General features: G+C 45.4%; 1 protein-coding gene across 2 annotated transcripts in view; it reads left to right on the forward strand.

Moving 5' to 3' along the window:
- The window catches only part of LOC102941138 (pre-mRNA-processing factor 39), a 26337-nt gene continuing 12198 nt past the window's right edge, over positions 1-14139 (forward strand). Inside the window, exons 1-6 of one of the 2 annotated variants that reach the window (XM_037904856.2) lie at positions 1-298; positions 6140-6447; positions 7967-8092; positions 10629-10747; positions 11138-11305; positions 13343-13532. In XM_037904856.2, the coding sequence (XP_037760784.1) occupies positions 187-298; positions 6140-6447; positions 7967-8092; positions 10629-10747; positions 11138-11305; positions 13343-13532 (1023 nt within the window). In that variant the 5' untranslated portion in view covers positions 1-186. Of the gene's footprint in view, positions 299-6139; positions 6448-7966; positions 8093-10628; positions 10748-11137; positions 11306-13342; positions 13608-14139 lie in introns of both variants that reach the window. The other variant, XM_027832491.3, reaches the window with a different exon arrangement.

Here is a 14139-nt window from a genome sequence, read left to right on the forward strand (position 1 = left end):
CCGCCAGGTCTCTATGGTCTTGGTGGGCGTCCCGAACCGGTGATGGGCCGCTCCAGGCTGTTTCCCGCTACTCTCTCTAGTTTCCTGTACGACGCCGGCGGACTACCCATCCCCATCCGGGTCCTTGTGACGGGCGCATGCGCACTGCTGGCTCAGTTGGTGGCGCCGTAGTAGCTGCGGGACAAGATGGCGGCTGAGGGGCTGGAGGCGGCGGGGAGCTCAAGCTGTGGCGGAGCCGGGACCGAGAGGGCCCTCGGCGGGGGAAGTGAGAGGGGGGAGAGCGGCCTGGACATTGGTGGTGAGAGCGGGAAAGGGGGGCTGCTCGGGGTCCGGCCGGGAGAAGTCCCCGGCCAAGCTCCTCCCCGAGGGTGGGGGAGAGGAGCGGGCTGGTGGGGGCGGGGGAGTTCCTTTACCGGGTGACCCTGGCTTGTGGGAGGAAGGACTCGGCTGGGGGGATCCCCTTGGCGTGCAGGGAGTCCTGGAAGAGAGTTGGCCCCCGGGGTCTCTCTCAGAAGGAGGGAGGAGTTCTTGGTATGGGGTTGGTGGAAGGAGGGAGACTTTCGGGAAGAGCGAGTGTGTCCCCTTGCGGACAGGGGGAAGAGGAAGGCCAGGAGCCTGGCTGGGGGTGGAGGGGTCTCTCTGGGGCTAGGGGAGCGAAGTGCTCCGAGAGGTGAGGGCCTCCTGGGGATTGGGGGAGGAGGGATTCTTCAGGGGGATTCCCCGGGGAAGGTACTTCTGGGATAGGACCTGGTGGGAGAGAACTGCTGGAGCTGAGAAACACCCCTCTGCAATGGGACCTATGGTGTTGTTGGTGGAGGGGGGGAATGCTGTAGCATGGTTCAGAGAGGAAAGGGTGGGGTGCTTCCTGGGCTGAGGAGGGGCACCCCAAAAGGGATCACTGTATTGGGATGATCTCTGATGTATGGCCTTCCCTGGGGAGGTGGAGGGTTTGGTATCTCTTGCTGGTCCAACTGTGTCAGCTGGATTAGTCTGAACCGTTAACTTCTTATGGGATAAATCTGTTGGCAGGCTGGTTACACAGCAGGGAAACTGGAGTTGGTTCCTTTCTGGGTTGCGTATAAATAGCGGACCTATGTGTGGTTCTTTTGGAGGCCATAGGACTGATGAGTTCACCTTCTTCATTGTCTGATACTGTGAAATGACAAAGCTTAATAGTTAGAGACTCCTGGGTTCTATTCCTGGTTTTGGGGAGGATCTAGGGGAGAGAGCAGGGGAAGCCAGAATCCCTGAATTCTATTCTCAGCTCTGGGATGGGGAGTGATTCCTAGTAGTGAGTGTAGGAAATTGGGAGCCTGATCTCTTGAGTTCTACTCCTCTCCCTAACTCCATTTGTGGTGTAGATGTAGAGCATATTGCTTCACTTTTGTGTCTCTTTCCCCATCGTCTCACAGTGCAGTGGATTTTGCCCTGTGGGGCACCTTCTGAAGTATTCACACAAAAAAAGTAATTTTTGACTGATGACCCAGACAGAGACATGCTCCAAATTTAAGGCAGTGGGGCCTAGGTTTTCATGCACATATTTTGCTTGTGAGTAGTTTTTCTTCCTGCCATGGTCTGCTTGGAATTTCATTCCTTAGTTTATAAAGTACAGGAGTACTTTTGGCACCTTAGAGACTAACAAATTTATTAGAGCATAAGCTTTCGTGGGCTACAGCACACTTCATCGGATGCATAGAATGGAACATATAGTAAGAAGATATATACACACACACAGATAAGTGGAAGTTGCCATACAAACGGAGAGAGGCTAATTAGTTAAGATGCGCTATTATCAGCAGGAGAAAAGAACTTTGTAGTGATAATCAAGATGGCCTATTTAGACAAAAAGAAAATGCATTCGATGAAGTGAGCTGTAACTCACGAAAGCTTGTGCTCAAATAAATTTGTTAGTGTCTAAGGTGCCACAAGTACTCCTTTTCTTTTTGCGAATACAGACTAACGGCTGCCACTGTGAAACCTGCCATTTAGACAGTTGACAAGAAGGTGTGAGGATACTTAACATGGGGAAATAGATTCAATATGTGTAATGACCTAGCCACTCCGAGTCTCTGTTCAAACTCAAGTTAATGCTGTCTAGTTTGCATATTAATTAAAGGTCAGCAGTTTCTCATTGGAGTCTGTTTTTGAAGCTTTTCTGTTGCAAAATTGCCACCCTTAAATCTTTTACTGAATGGCCAGAGAGGTTGAAGTGTTCTCCTACTGGTTTTTGAATGTTATGATTCCTGATGTCAGATTTGTGTCCATTTATTCTTTTGCATAGAGACTGTCCGGTATGGCCAATGTACATGGCAGAGGGGCATTGCTGGCACATGATGGCATATATCACATTGGTAGATGTGCAGGTGAACGAGCCCCTGATGGCGTGGCTAATGTGATTAGGTCCTGCGATGGTGTCACTTGAATAAATATGTGGACAGAGTTGGCATCGGGCTTTGTTGCAAGGATAGGTTCCTGGGTTAGTGTGTTTGTTGTGTGGTGAAATCATGATTTCAACAATTTCCATCCCACCATCAACCTCAGCCTGGACCAGTCCACACAAGAGATCCACTTCCTAGACACTACAGTGCTAATAAACGATGGTCACATAAACATCACCCTATACCGGAAACCTACTGACCGCTATACTTACCTACATGCCTCCAGCTTCCATCCAGGACAAACCACACAATCCATTGTCTACAGCCAAACTCTAAGATACAACCGCATTTGCTCCAATCCCTCAGACAGAGACAAACACCTACAAGATCTCTATCAAGCATTCTTAGAACTACAGTACCCACCTGCTGAAGTGAAAAAACAGATTGACAGAGCCAGAAGAGTACCCAGAAGTCACCTACTACAGGACAGGCCCAACAAAGAAAATAACCGAACGCCACTAGCTGTCACCTTCTGCCCCCAACTAAAACCTCTCCAACGCATCGTCACAGATTTACAACCTATCCTGAAAAATGATCCCTCACTCTCACAGATCCTGGGAGACAGTCCAGTCCTTGCTTACAGGCAGCCCCCCAACCTGAAGCAAATACTCTCCAGCAACCACACACCACACAGCAAACACTAACCTAGGAACCTGTCCTTGCAACAAAGCCCGATGCCAACTCTGTCCACATGTTTATTCAAGTGACACCATCGCAGGACCTAATCACATTAGCCACGCCATCAGGGGCTCGTTCACCTGCACATCTACCAATGTGATATATGCTATCATGTGCCAGCAATGCCCCTCTGTCATGTACATTGGCCAAACCGGACAGTCTCTATGCAAAAGAATAAATGGACACAAATCTGACATCAGGAATCATAACATTCAAAAACCAGCAGGAGAACACTTCAGCCTCTCTGGCCACTCAGTAAAAGGTTTAAGGGTGGCAATTTTGCAACAGAAAAGCTTCAAAAACAAACTCCAATGAGAAACTGCTGACCTTTAATTAATATGCAAACTAGACAGCATTAACTTGAGTTTGAACAGAGACTCGGAGTGGCTGGGTCATTACACATATTGAATCTATTTCCCTATGTTAAGTATCCTCACACCTTCTTGTCAACTGTCTAAATGGGCCATCTTGATTATCACTACAAAAGTTTTTTTTCTCCTGCTGATAATAGCTCATCTTAACTAATTAGCCTCTCACAGTTTGTATGGCAATTTCCAACTTATCTGTATGTGTTTATGTATCTTCTTACTATATGTCCCATTCTATGCATCCGATGAAGTGTGCTGTAGCCCACGAAAGCTTATGCTCTAATAAATTTGTTAGTCTCTAAGGTGCCACAAGTACTCCTGTTCTTTTTGTGGATACGGACTAACACGGCTGCTACTCTGAAACCTAGTTTATAAAGTGTGTTCTAAGTGGGAGAGACTCATTAGCTAGCTTTGCTGACAGAGATGGATTTCAACGAAGATATTGGGTGGGATGCTTGTATGAAGACGACTCACTTTCTAAAATGCTGTCATATATTGGGTACTTATTGGAGTGGGGGCATTTGACATCTTTGGTGCTTTATCACAGAGCAAAACCTTGCCTCTTAAAAATGTAACCCATTTAGGTTCTACCTTACCTACAGGTGTGGGGATAGGCTCAAAACTTTAAAATTAGTGACTATTCAGAGGGCTGTGTGCCCCAAGTTTGAGTTTAGTCGATTTCCCAGAGACGTCAGGGACTGCATGAACCAGGGAGACTGAACACCTTTGGAGCTAGCTTCTGTGTAAGGGCTGAAGTATGTTGATAGGGTGAGGCAGCTTGCCCTGCTACAGCCCCTGGTGACACCTGATCTGTGGAGAATTGGAGAACTTACGCTATGTCTTTGCTACAGACTTCTGCTGGCACAGCTCTGTTGGTCAGGTGAAGAGGTGCAATGCCCAAATGGCCTAGTTGCACCCGGCAGAACAGTACTTTTACTTGTATACGGTAGTGTTTTTTGTTTGGGGGTTTGAAATAAGCTAGACCATAACAGTGCAGCTTTGCTGGCCTAAGCTGCATCCACGCTAGGAGCCCTTTGTTGGCATAGTATACTGGGATAGCTGTACTGGGGAAATGTTCCTAGGGCCTTAGTCTCCGGGGTTGTCAAGCTAGTACCTTTCACTGGAACTAATTTTGCAACAAAATGTAGGAAAAGCTAATTGGAAAAATTAGGCTCCTAGGAGTTGCCAGACTGTTTCAGAGCAGTGTCTAGTCCAGTATTATATCTTTGATACTTATCAGTACCAGCTGTTTCAGAGGAAGATGCAAGAAATTGTATAGAAGGCAATTGAGAAATACAACAAAGCAATTTGGTTTGCATCTTCACCGTGCTACTCATAATGTTCCTCATCCATGCTCCCCTTCTGTATAACACTCTAGGTATACATTCCTAGGGTAGGAATGTTGGACTGGTAGAACTCAAGAAACCTGGGTTCAGTTCCTTGTGCAATCACAAACTCGTGTGTGATCTAAGGCAAGTCGCTTAATAGAACTTGTTCTTCAGTAAAATGGGGATAATTAGTTCCTTACCTCACATGGTTGTTTTGAAAGATAAAAAGCCCCCATTAAGATTATGAGATGTTTAGATACTATTGTGATGAGGACCATATAAGTACATAGAACTCTTGTGTCCCCACCTCATAATCCTACTCACCCATCCTTAGTCTAATGCTCTGGGGAATAGCTTTTTCTTTCTTAACCACATTACTTGCTCCCGTTTCAGTACAAATAAGAGGGTGAAGTAGTTTCCAACACCAAAGAAACATTACATTCCTTCCCAGTTTACTCAGGAGCTGTAGTTTGTATATTAATTTTCTTTCCAAAATATTACCTGGTAGTAAGGTGTGTGTTAATTACAGAATGACTCTCCTTTCCAGTAATCTGTGTTGTGAAGTTAATGATGATATGCCAGATCACTTTGGAGTCTGCTTTCTCATCTCCCTTTTAGCAAATGTAGGATTGCTTTCGGCAATATATTCTCAAGGGCTTTGACCATCCAGTTTTCGGTGGCTCAAGCAATGAGGCTTTTACCATTGATTCTTTTACAATCTGAATTTCTCCTCATTAGGAGATGATTCTAGATATTCAGGTATATAGCCTGAAGTTTTTGCTCTGTTCAGTTCTGTCCTGATGCTCCTATTTAGATCACTTTGGGCCCTCTGGTCCTTCTCATGTAAGACAACTGCTGGCTGCCTCAGAAAGAGAAAGAAACTTACCCTATGGGCAGGTTATTACATAATTATCCACTGCAGGGGTTTCTTGCATTTTCCATCAATCATCCTGTAGTGTTTGGAGACAAGATATCAATCTAGGTCTGGTGTGGTTCTGACTTCGGTGTTTACACCTCTCAGAAGAACTATCAGATGTCATGGACATGGTATAGGTATATGAAGCAAAACAAGATTGAGGAGGCTTGTCTTGTCTTTTATTTTATCTGCTCCAAGATAAAAGCAGAATTAAAGGGTGCACACACCTTTGCTTCTGTTCTTTACCCAGTATGTTGACACATGCTGGGTAATGAATGTATGTCAGGGAATGTTGACACAACTGATACAATATTTCACTGCTGCATATGCTTAAAAGATGGTAATCTTTGGCAGCAAGATAGAGAAACCCAAGATAGATCCCTCACCTCCTCACTGATCTTGATGCTGTAGGTCCCAACCAAGACTTGCTCCCAAAACCACCAAGTGACAGTAAGCAGGAAGACACCAAAGCAGCGCAAGGGTGCAATGGAGTTAACGCCGAAGCCAACGTGTCAGGGCTCAAGGACCCGTATGCAAGTGAAGAGAACTGTCAATATCCTGCCTCCGAGGAAGAACACGCAGCAGTGGCTACCCCTGTGGCAGCGGAAGAAGCCTCCCTCTCATACCCTCTGGAGTTTGAGAAGTACTGGAAGGCAGCTCAGGAGAATCCTCATGACTTCACGGCATGGACTGAACTGCTGCAGTATGTGGAACAAGAGGTAGGGAGTGAACTTTCTTGGTGCATGGGGCTGTTAATTTGTCTACTGCATTTGCTTTTTAACAGTGGCGCAGGTGCCACAAGTTTGTGAAGTTTATAATTCCTACAAAAAAGTAGCAACTCCTTTAATTTAGAAAAAAAGGAATGCGTTGTCTAATAGAGCAGGGTCCTGTGCAGAGAGGACTTCTGGGATCTGTTTCCAGCTTTGGGAGAAGAGTGGGGTCCAATGGTTAAAGCAGTGTGGAGGGTGGGAGTAAGGACTTCTGTATTCTATTCCCAGTTTTCAGAGGGGAGTGGGATTGAATGGTTAGCGCAGCAGATGGCTAAGGGACAGGACTCCTAGGTTCTGTTTCCAACTCTGCCACTAACTTGTTTTGTGACAGTTCACCTATCTGTGTCTGTTTTCCCATTTGTAAGATGAGTCACTTATGTGCAGCACTTTTGCTTCACCCTAATTACAAGCCATTTTAAGGTCTGACTAATTTAGCCCTGCCACAAACAGATGCAACTTCATTGAAGTCTCTGGTATTGCACCTGGTTTGTCAAGGGTTAGATTTGTTCTAGCCCCTTTGATTAATTTTAATAGGATAATTCTTAAAGAGGTATTGCAAGTTTCAGTACTAATTAGTGAGAGATTTAATGCAAGGACCTTGCAGATCTTCAGATGAAAGATCAAATTGCCACCTGAAAGAGCATTATACAAGGGATAATTTGGAAGAGCCTAAGGCTCGCTGCAAATTGATGGAGTTTCCCTTTGAAAGTGGTGTGGTAACATAGTATTTAGACTCCCGCAGCTTATTGTATTGTAAACCCAAATTAGGGTTTGTCAAGTGCTAAGTAAGAGCAACATGTTCTCGTTCGAAAACTTTCAGTCAAAACTGTTTTTCAATGGAAATTGGGAGGTTTGATTAAATGAAACTTTTTGAGAAGTGTCTGCTGTCTATGGAATTTATTTTTTGCTTTCTCTCCAAAAACAAAAAACCAAAAAAAAAAAACCCAACCAAAAAACCCAAACACCCACCACCCCCCCCCCGGCAAATCACCAACCCTGCTTGAAAACCAGAAACCTTTCAGCAGAAAACCCAAGTGTATAATTTCTGAAGCGCACCTGTAGTGTCTCATGGAAGTTGTGGTTCGGAGCTGGACAATATCTTCTATGATTCACTGCATTAATGCAGCTGCCATGATGCACAGTGTCCCATCACAAAGAGGGGGAGACTCCAGTGCATCATGGGAGTTGTAGTCTGACTAAGGGAGCCCATCCTATGGGGGAGAATGGGAGCATGGGACACCTGAACTACAACTCCTGTGAGGCACCACAGTGACGTTTCAGAATTGAAACACTTCAATTTTCAGGCAAAAACATGATATTTTGTGAGGGGGGTGGAGGGACCCTTGTTTTCCTACCAGCTCTATTCGTAAGGCTGCTTTGGGGCTGGCAGGGTTTGGTTTCCAGCTCTCCCAGTTCCAGGGCTCTTCACACATGCTCGTTCCCCTCCTACTACCCTCTCTCTATACAGAATCACATCTTTGCAGCACGAAAAGCCTTCGACGCCTTTTTTGCTCGCTACCCCTACTGCTACGGCTACTGGAAGAAGTATGCAGACATGGAGAGGCGCTTCGACTTCAGCAAGGAGACAGAGGAGGTAGGGGGGAGAATTATTTGGGATTTCTTTGTGCTGTGCTACAGCAGCCCTTCCAAGGTTGATTACCCCAGTGGCTAACTCCTTGTTGAATGGACCAAATGCAATAGGGCCAGGAGTTCTTCACAAAGCCTGTGCAAAAGTCCCTCTTGGTGTCTGTCACAGGTGACTTGGTAATTATATAGCAGGAATGCATTGTTTCAGCCAATAAGCAATTATCTTTGAGAGCTCATGGAGGATGGGTGAAGTCCTGGAGGACTGATGAAGGGCAAACATAGCACCTGTCTTTAAAAAGGGAGAAATTATAGACCAAACAGCCTAACTTTGATTTGGAATTATAGACCAAAGTGGAATTATAGACTGTGGAATTATAGACCAATCAGCCTAACTTTGATACCCGAAAAGATATTGGAACAAATTAAACAGTCAGTTTATAAGCACCTAGAGGATAATAGGATGTTAAGTAACAGCCAACGTGGATTCCTCAAGAACAAATTATGCCAAAACAAACTAATTTCTTTCTTTGACAAGGTAACTGGCCTAGTGGATAGGAGAGAAATCAGCAGATGTGATATGTCTGAACTTTAGTAAGACTTTTAACATATTCCTACGTGACAGTTTCATAAGCAAACTAGGGGAAAATGCTCTACTATATGGTGGGTGCATAATTGGCTGAAAGACTGTGTTTAGTTTCTGTTCTCAAAGAGTAGTTACGAATGGTTCCCTGTCAAACTGGGAGGGCATATCTAGTGGGGTCCTGCAAGGTCAGTCCTGGGTCCAGTAGTATTCAATATTTCCATTTATGATTTGGATGATGCAGTGGAGAGTATGCTTATAACAATTAGAGAATGACACCAAGCTGGGAAGGGTTGCAAGCACTTTGGACTGGATTAGAATTCAAAATGGCCTTGATACATTGAAGAAGTGGTCTAAAATCAATAGGATGAAATTCAAGAAGGCCAACTGTAAAGTACCACACTTAGTAAGGAAAAATCAAACACACAACTATAAAATGGGGAATAACTGGCGAGGCAGAAAAGAATCTGGGGGTTAAAGTGGATCACAAATCGAATACGAGTCAGTAGTGTGATGCTGTTGCAAAAATGGCAAATGTTGTTCTGGGATGTGTTAACAGGAATGATGTATATAAAATGCAGGAGGTAATTGCTCTGCTGTACTCAACAGTTATGTGGCCTCAGCTGGAGTACTGTGACTGATTTTTGGCACCACACTTTAAAAAAAGATATGGCCAAAATGGAGAGAGTCCAGAGGAGAGCAACAAAAACGAGAGGTTTAGAAAGACATGACTGAAAATAAAAAGTTAAAAATATTGAGCATGTTTAGTCTAGAGAAGAGAAGACTGAGGGGAGACATAACAATCTTCAAATATGTACAAGATTGTTATAAAGAGGAGAGCAAGCCATAGTTTTCTATGTCTACTGAAGATAGGACAAGAAGTAATTCCCTTAGTTTGCAACAAGGGAGAGCTAGATATTAAAGAAAACGTGCTAACCCTAAAGATAGTTAAGCTCTGGAACAGATTATTTAGGGAGGTTGTAGAATCCCCGTCCTTGGAGGTTTTTCGGAGCAGATCAGACAAACACCTGTCAGGGATGGTCGGTGGGGGTGGACTAGATGACTTCCTGAGTCCCTTCCAGTCCTATTTTTTTATTATTGCCTCCTTTGGTGCTGTACTGGTTTCCCAGGAGCTGGTGGCCAATAAGGTGCTCTTCCCTGGGACTGGTCTTGCACAGTTCCTGAATTAACTGCACCTCTGACCCCCCTCATCTCCTCAAGGGCACCACACTTAGGTGTCAGGCCTCCAGCAGTCCCCTTTCTCAGGGTGAAATACCACAATTCTCTCTCTCCAGACCAGGTCCTTAGGTGCAGACCCCTGCAATTTACTGGATTGCCTCAGTTGGTCTGTCTTCAGTTACCTGCAATTCTCAATGACAGAATTATCCAGTCCCCAGCCAGTTTTCGTAAAGCAAAGTACCAGTTATTCACAATAAAAGCTTATATGCATGTCTTGTTTACCAGGTGGTCACCTTTCTTTCATGTGGAGACCATGGCAGGTCTAAAAATACTTGGGGTCTTCTCATGCAGTCTGATTGTATTGGTAAACGTCTCATGCCTGTCAGTTATTGAATGGTTTATGACCATATCTCAGGTCGGGGTTGTTATTTTGTGCTGCTTCAAGTCCTTTGTCTGCTAAGGCCTCTGAGCCAGGTCAGAGCAGTCTGTGTGCTTTTTTTCCCCAAGAGGTTGAATCTTCAAAAGACTTTAGCTGCATTGTTTCAGTATTAGGAATTTGCGTTAGTTACCCCACTTCCTTTAGTTATTGGAGAAAGCATTGTGTACCTTACCCTTTTAGCTAGGAATATAATCGCTAATGATCACACACAGATACATACAGTACTATGAAATCAGTCTAATAGTCTTTGAATATACCACAGCATCTTTCACATGGGTCAGATGGGAGGGAGCATTATGAAGCTTCTTTTCGTTTCAGTCATTGTCAGAACCTTTTGCTCTGCAGGTGTTCGAACGAGGGCTGCAGTCCATCCCCCTCAGCATGGACCTCTGGATTCATTACATCTCTTACCTACAGGCCACCTTAGATATGAACCTTCCTGAGTCCATACAGAAGATCCATAGGTACGTAACCAGAACATTGAAAACACAGGACAACACTGTGTAAGGCATTAGGGGAGACTGTAATATTGGCTGGGTCAGTGAGCTACTAGAAGATCCAGGGATCTTGCTTTCTTTGGGGTGGCTGTTTGTACTGCAGTGGTGCCTAGAGGTCAAGCAAGATTGGTGCCCCATAATGTGGTGCACTGTACAGACATATAGGGAGAGCAAGTCTTCGCTCCAAAAATGCATACAGTCTAAATAGACAAGACAATGGGTGGAGAGGAAACAGAGGGGAAGCAACCTGCCCATGGGATGAGAATAAAACTCAGATCTCCTGAATGCCAGTCCAGTGCCCCACCCGTTAGATCATGTTGCCTTTCTTGTTTAATGGATGTTCTTTCTCTCTTACAGTGTGTTTGAATCAGCAGTGGCTGCCGCAGGAATGGACTTCCGCTCAGACAAACTGTGGGAGATGTATGTGGAGTGGGAGAAGGAGCAAGGTGACCTGAAGGCCATCACAGCCATTTATGACCGAGTGCTCTCCACACCAACCCAGCTGTACAGCCACCACTGGGAAAAGTAAGTCTCATTCAGGATGAAACAAATCCCTGAGTCTCAGCAACAACCACCACAGTTTGGCAGTGATTGGTTCTCTATTGGTAGTCTTTGCAGAGAGGCTAAGTGTTGACTAGGGGTAGGCCATCTAAACTGACCTTCCCTCTTTTCCCTAGAGGGGGTGTGTTTGCAGGATAGCATAAGAGAAACTCACATTGCTGGTACTCTATCTGGACATAGAAATTAGGCTTAATAAAGGAGTGACCGGTTGAAATTCTCTGCTCTGTGTTATACAGGAGGTCAGGCTAGATGATCTAATGGTCCCTTCTGGTCTTAAACTTTGTGAATTACCAGACTGGATCACCCCCAAGGTCCGTCTAGTTCAATATCCTGTCTGCAACAGTGGTCCATCCCAGGTGCTTCAAAAGAAGGCATAAAAAGACCCAGATTAGCAGACATGGAATAATCTGGTCCCCACATTTAGACTGCTCCTGATGTCTAATAGTTAGAGATTGGCTTAACCCCTGAAGCATGAGGTTTAATGTTCCTTCCATAATATTTGTCATTAGTTATTACAACTCTGGATTTTCTTGATGTCCATATAAGTATCCAGTCTCTCTTTTAATCTGGTGGAGTTATTGGCCTATTCTGTAGATGGAGAACTACCCTTTCTATGGCTCAGTGTGGAACTTACTACTGAGGTTAAATTCACACAAAAAATTCACAAAAATTTATCTTTTGCAACATGTAAATCATCCCAGATTTTCTGGGACAACCCCCTGCACGTCCTTCTCCCAAATTGCTCAGTTCCTAGCTGTAGAAGTCGATGGTCGCCATTTTCTGTAAGGCAGATTTTCCCATTCCTGCAACATCTGAGTGCCTCACAATCTTTTAATGGCCTCGCAATTTGCGCCCCTCCCCCCCAAGTGAGGTAGGGTGGAGCTGTTATCCCATCCTACAGACGGGGAGCTGAGAGACTAAGTGACTTGCCTAAGTTCACACAGGAAGTCTGAGGGAGCAGACAATAGAACCCAGGTCTCAGGCTAGTGCCCTAACTGCTGAATAATCCTTCCTCTACCCACTTGCTGCCAATTTGAGTAGTTGAGCTGTGGAATTCTGTGACAGGACATTGGAGGCAGAGAGCATAGAAAGGATTAAACATGCTTAGTGATTCTTCATCTTCAAGGCATGAGCTGATTGCTAACTGGTTCAGAGAGGGAGGTGGGGAGTATATGTTATCACATATATTTACACATGCAGTGTAGTATCAAACTGTTATGCATTAAGGAGTTGTACATTTTCCTCTGGAGCACCCTGCATTGTTTACTCTGAGCAAGAGACCACACTGTCCATCTGGTCTGATACAGCGGATGCTGGGCTGCTCTGATACAACTGGAGGTGAAGATGAGAGATGCAAGATGGCTCAGCGGTTAGGGTGCTAGCCTGGGACTGGGAGACCTGGCTCAGTTCCCAGCTCTGCCAGCAAGGGTACATGTACCCAAGCTAGCTAGATCAGAGCTAGCTCACTGAGTAAGAGTAGATAAGCTCTGGCAGCACGGGCTAGCCCCACCCACCTGGGATCCTGGGGGCATACTCAGGTGGCCACCACCCATGCTTCTGTGGCTTCACTGTTATTCTTACTTGAGCTGGCTTTGATCTACCTGGATCACCTCCTGATTGCAGTGTAGACCTCTCCTTAGTCTCTCTCTGCCTGAGTTCCCTATCTGTAACACAGGGGTAATAGCACTGTCTTACTTCACAGGAGTGTTGCAAAGATAAATCCATTAAAAATTGTGAGGTGTTCTGATACTGTGGTAATGACCTAAGAAAAACGACATAAAAATTGGTGCAGATGCCTCCAAATTAGCTTGCTGTATAAAATACGATGGCTGAGTGGGACACCACTTCAGGCAGACAGGTGAGCTGATTGGGTACAGCAGTTCCTCTGTTTTAGACTCTCCTAAGCAGTTTGAATGACCAGGTTTAAAGGGCCTCCTCACTCTGACTTGAGTGGGCTTTGGTATCCATCATCAGCTGTTGTTCCTTCCTCCCGTGCCTCAGGTTCAAGGAACACGTGATGAGCAACTCCCCCAAAGACATCCTGTCTGCAGAGGAGCTGCTGTGGTTGCAATCCAAGATCACCACGGAGACAGTACAGAAAAGTGTGGAGACAGAGGTGGAGGAGGTGCCACCTGGGGAAGACCTGCCTCCGGGGGTGGAAGTAAAGCCAGAAACAGGAGCTGATGCCCAGGTACCACGCTTCTCAGCCTCCTACCCAAATGATGCAGACTTTGACAGTTATTCTGAGCTGACATCTGCTGTCCGGGTGGGTATTGTTGATGTTTGTTGTTTGTGTTATGGTAGCACAGAGAGGCCCTGACCAATGTTGGGGGTGGGGACTATTCTGCAGGATGCTGGACAAACACTTAGTGAAAGAGTCTGCCATTCCCTCCCCCCCCCCCCCCCTCGGAACTTAGAATCTAAATAGACAAAGGGTAGGGGGTGAAATGGAGACAAAGACAGGAGAAGGGACTTTTCCAGGGTGTCACAGCGGTAAATGACAGCCAGGAATAGTAGTCCAGTCTCTCCTGATTCCCAGTCCAGTGCACTATTCACTCTTGAATAGACCTGGAGAGATTGCTGTAGAATTGACTATTCTTCCCCCGTCAAGAGCCTGCTCTGTGTTACATTGCATCTTATAGACTGCCCAGTGCAATCTGAAATTTCCTCAGTTTTTGTATGCGAAGTCCTGCACAGTACTCAAGGTTTTCACTTTGGAGCGTTTTCCCATCCTGGAGAACTGCAGGAATTGGTGGTAGTGACCTCAGCGTGGATCACTTATTGCTGTGAGCCTTTGC

Source organism: Chelonia mydas, chromosome 7 (genome assembly GCF_015237465.2).
Source record: "Chelonia mydas isolate rCheMyd1 chromosome 7, rCheMyd1.pri.v2, whole genome shotgun sequence".
NCBI lineage: Eukaryota > Metazoa > Chordata > Testudines > Cheloniidae > Chelonia > Chelonia mydas.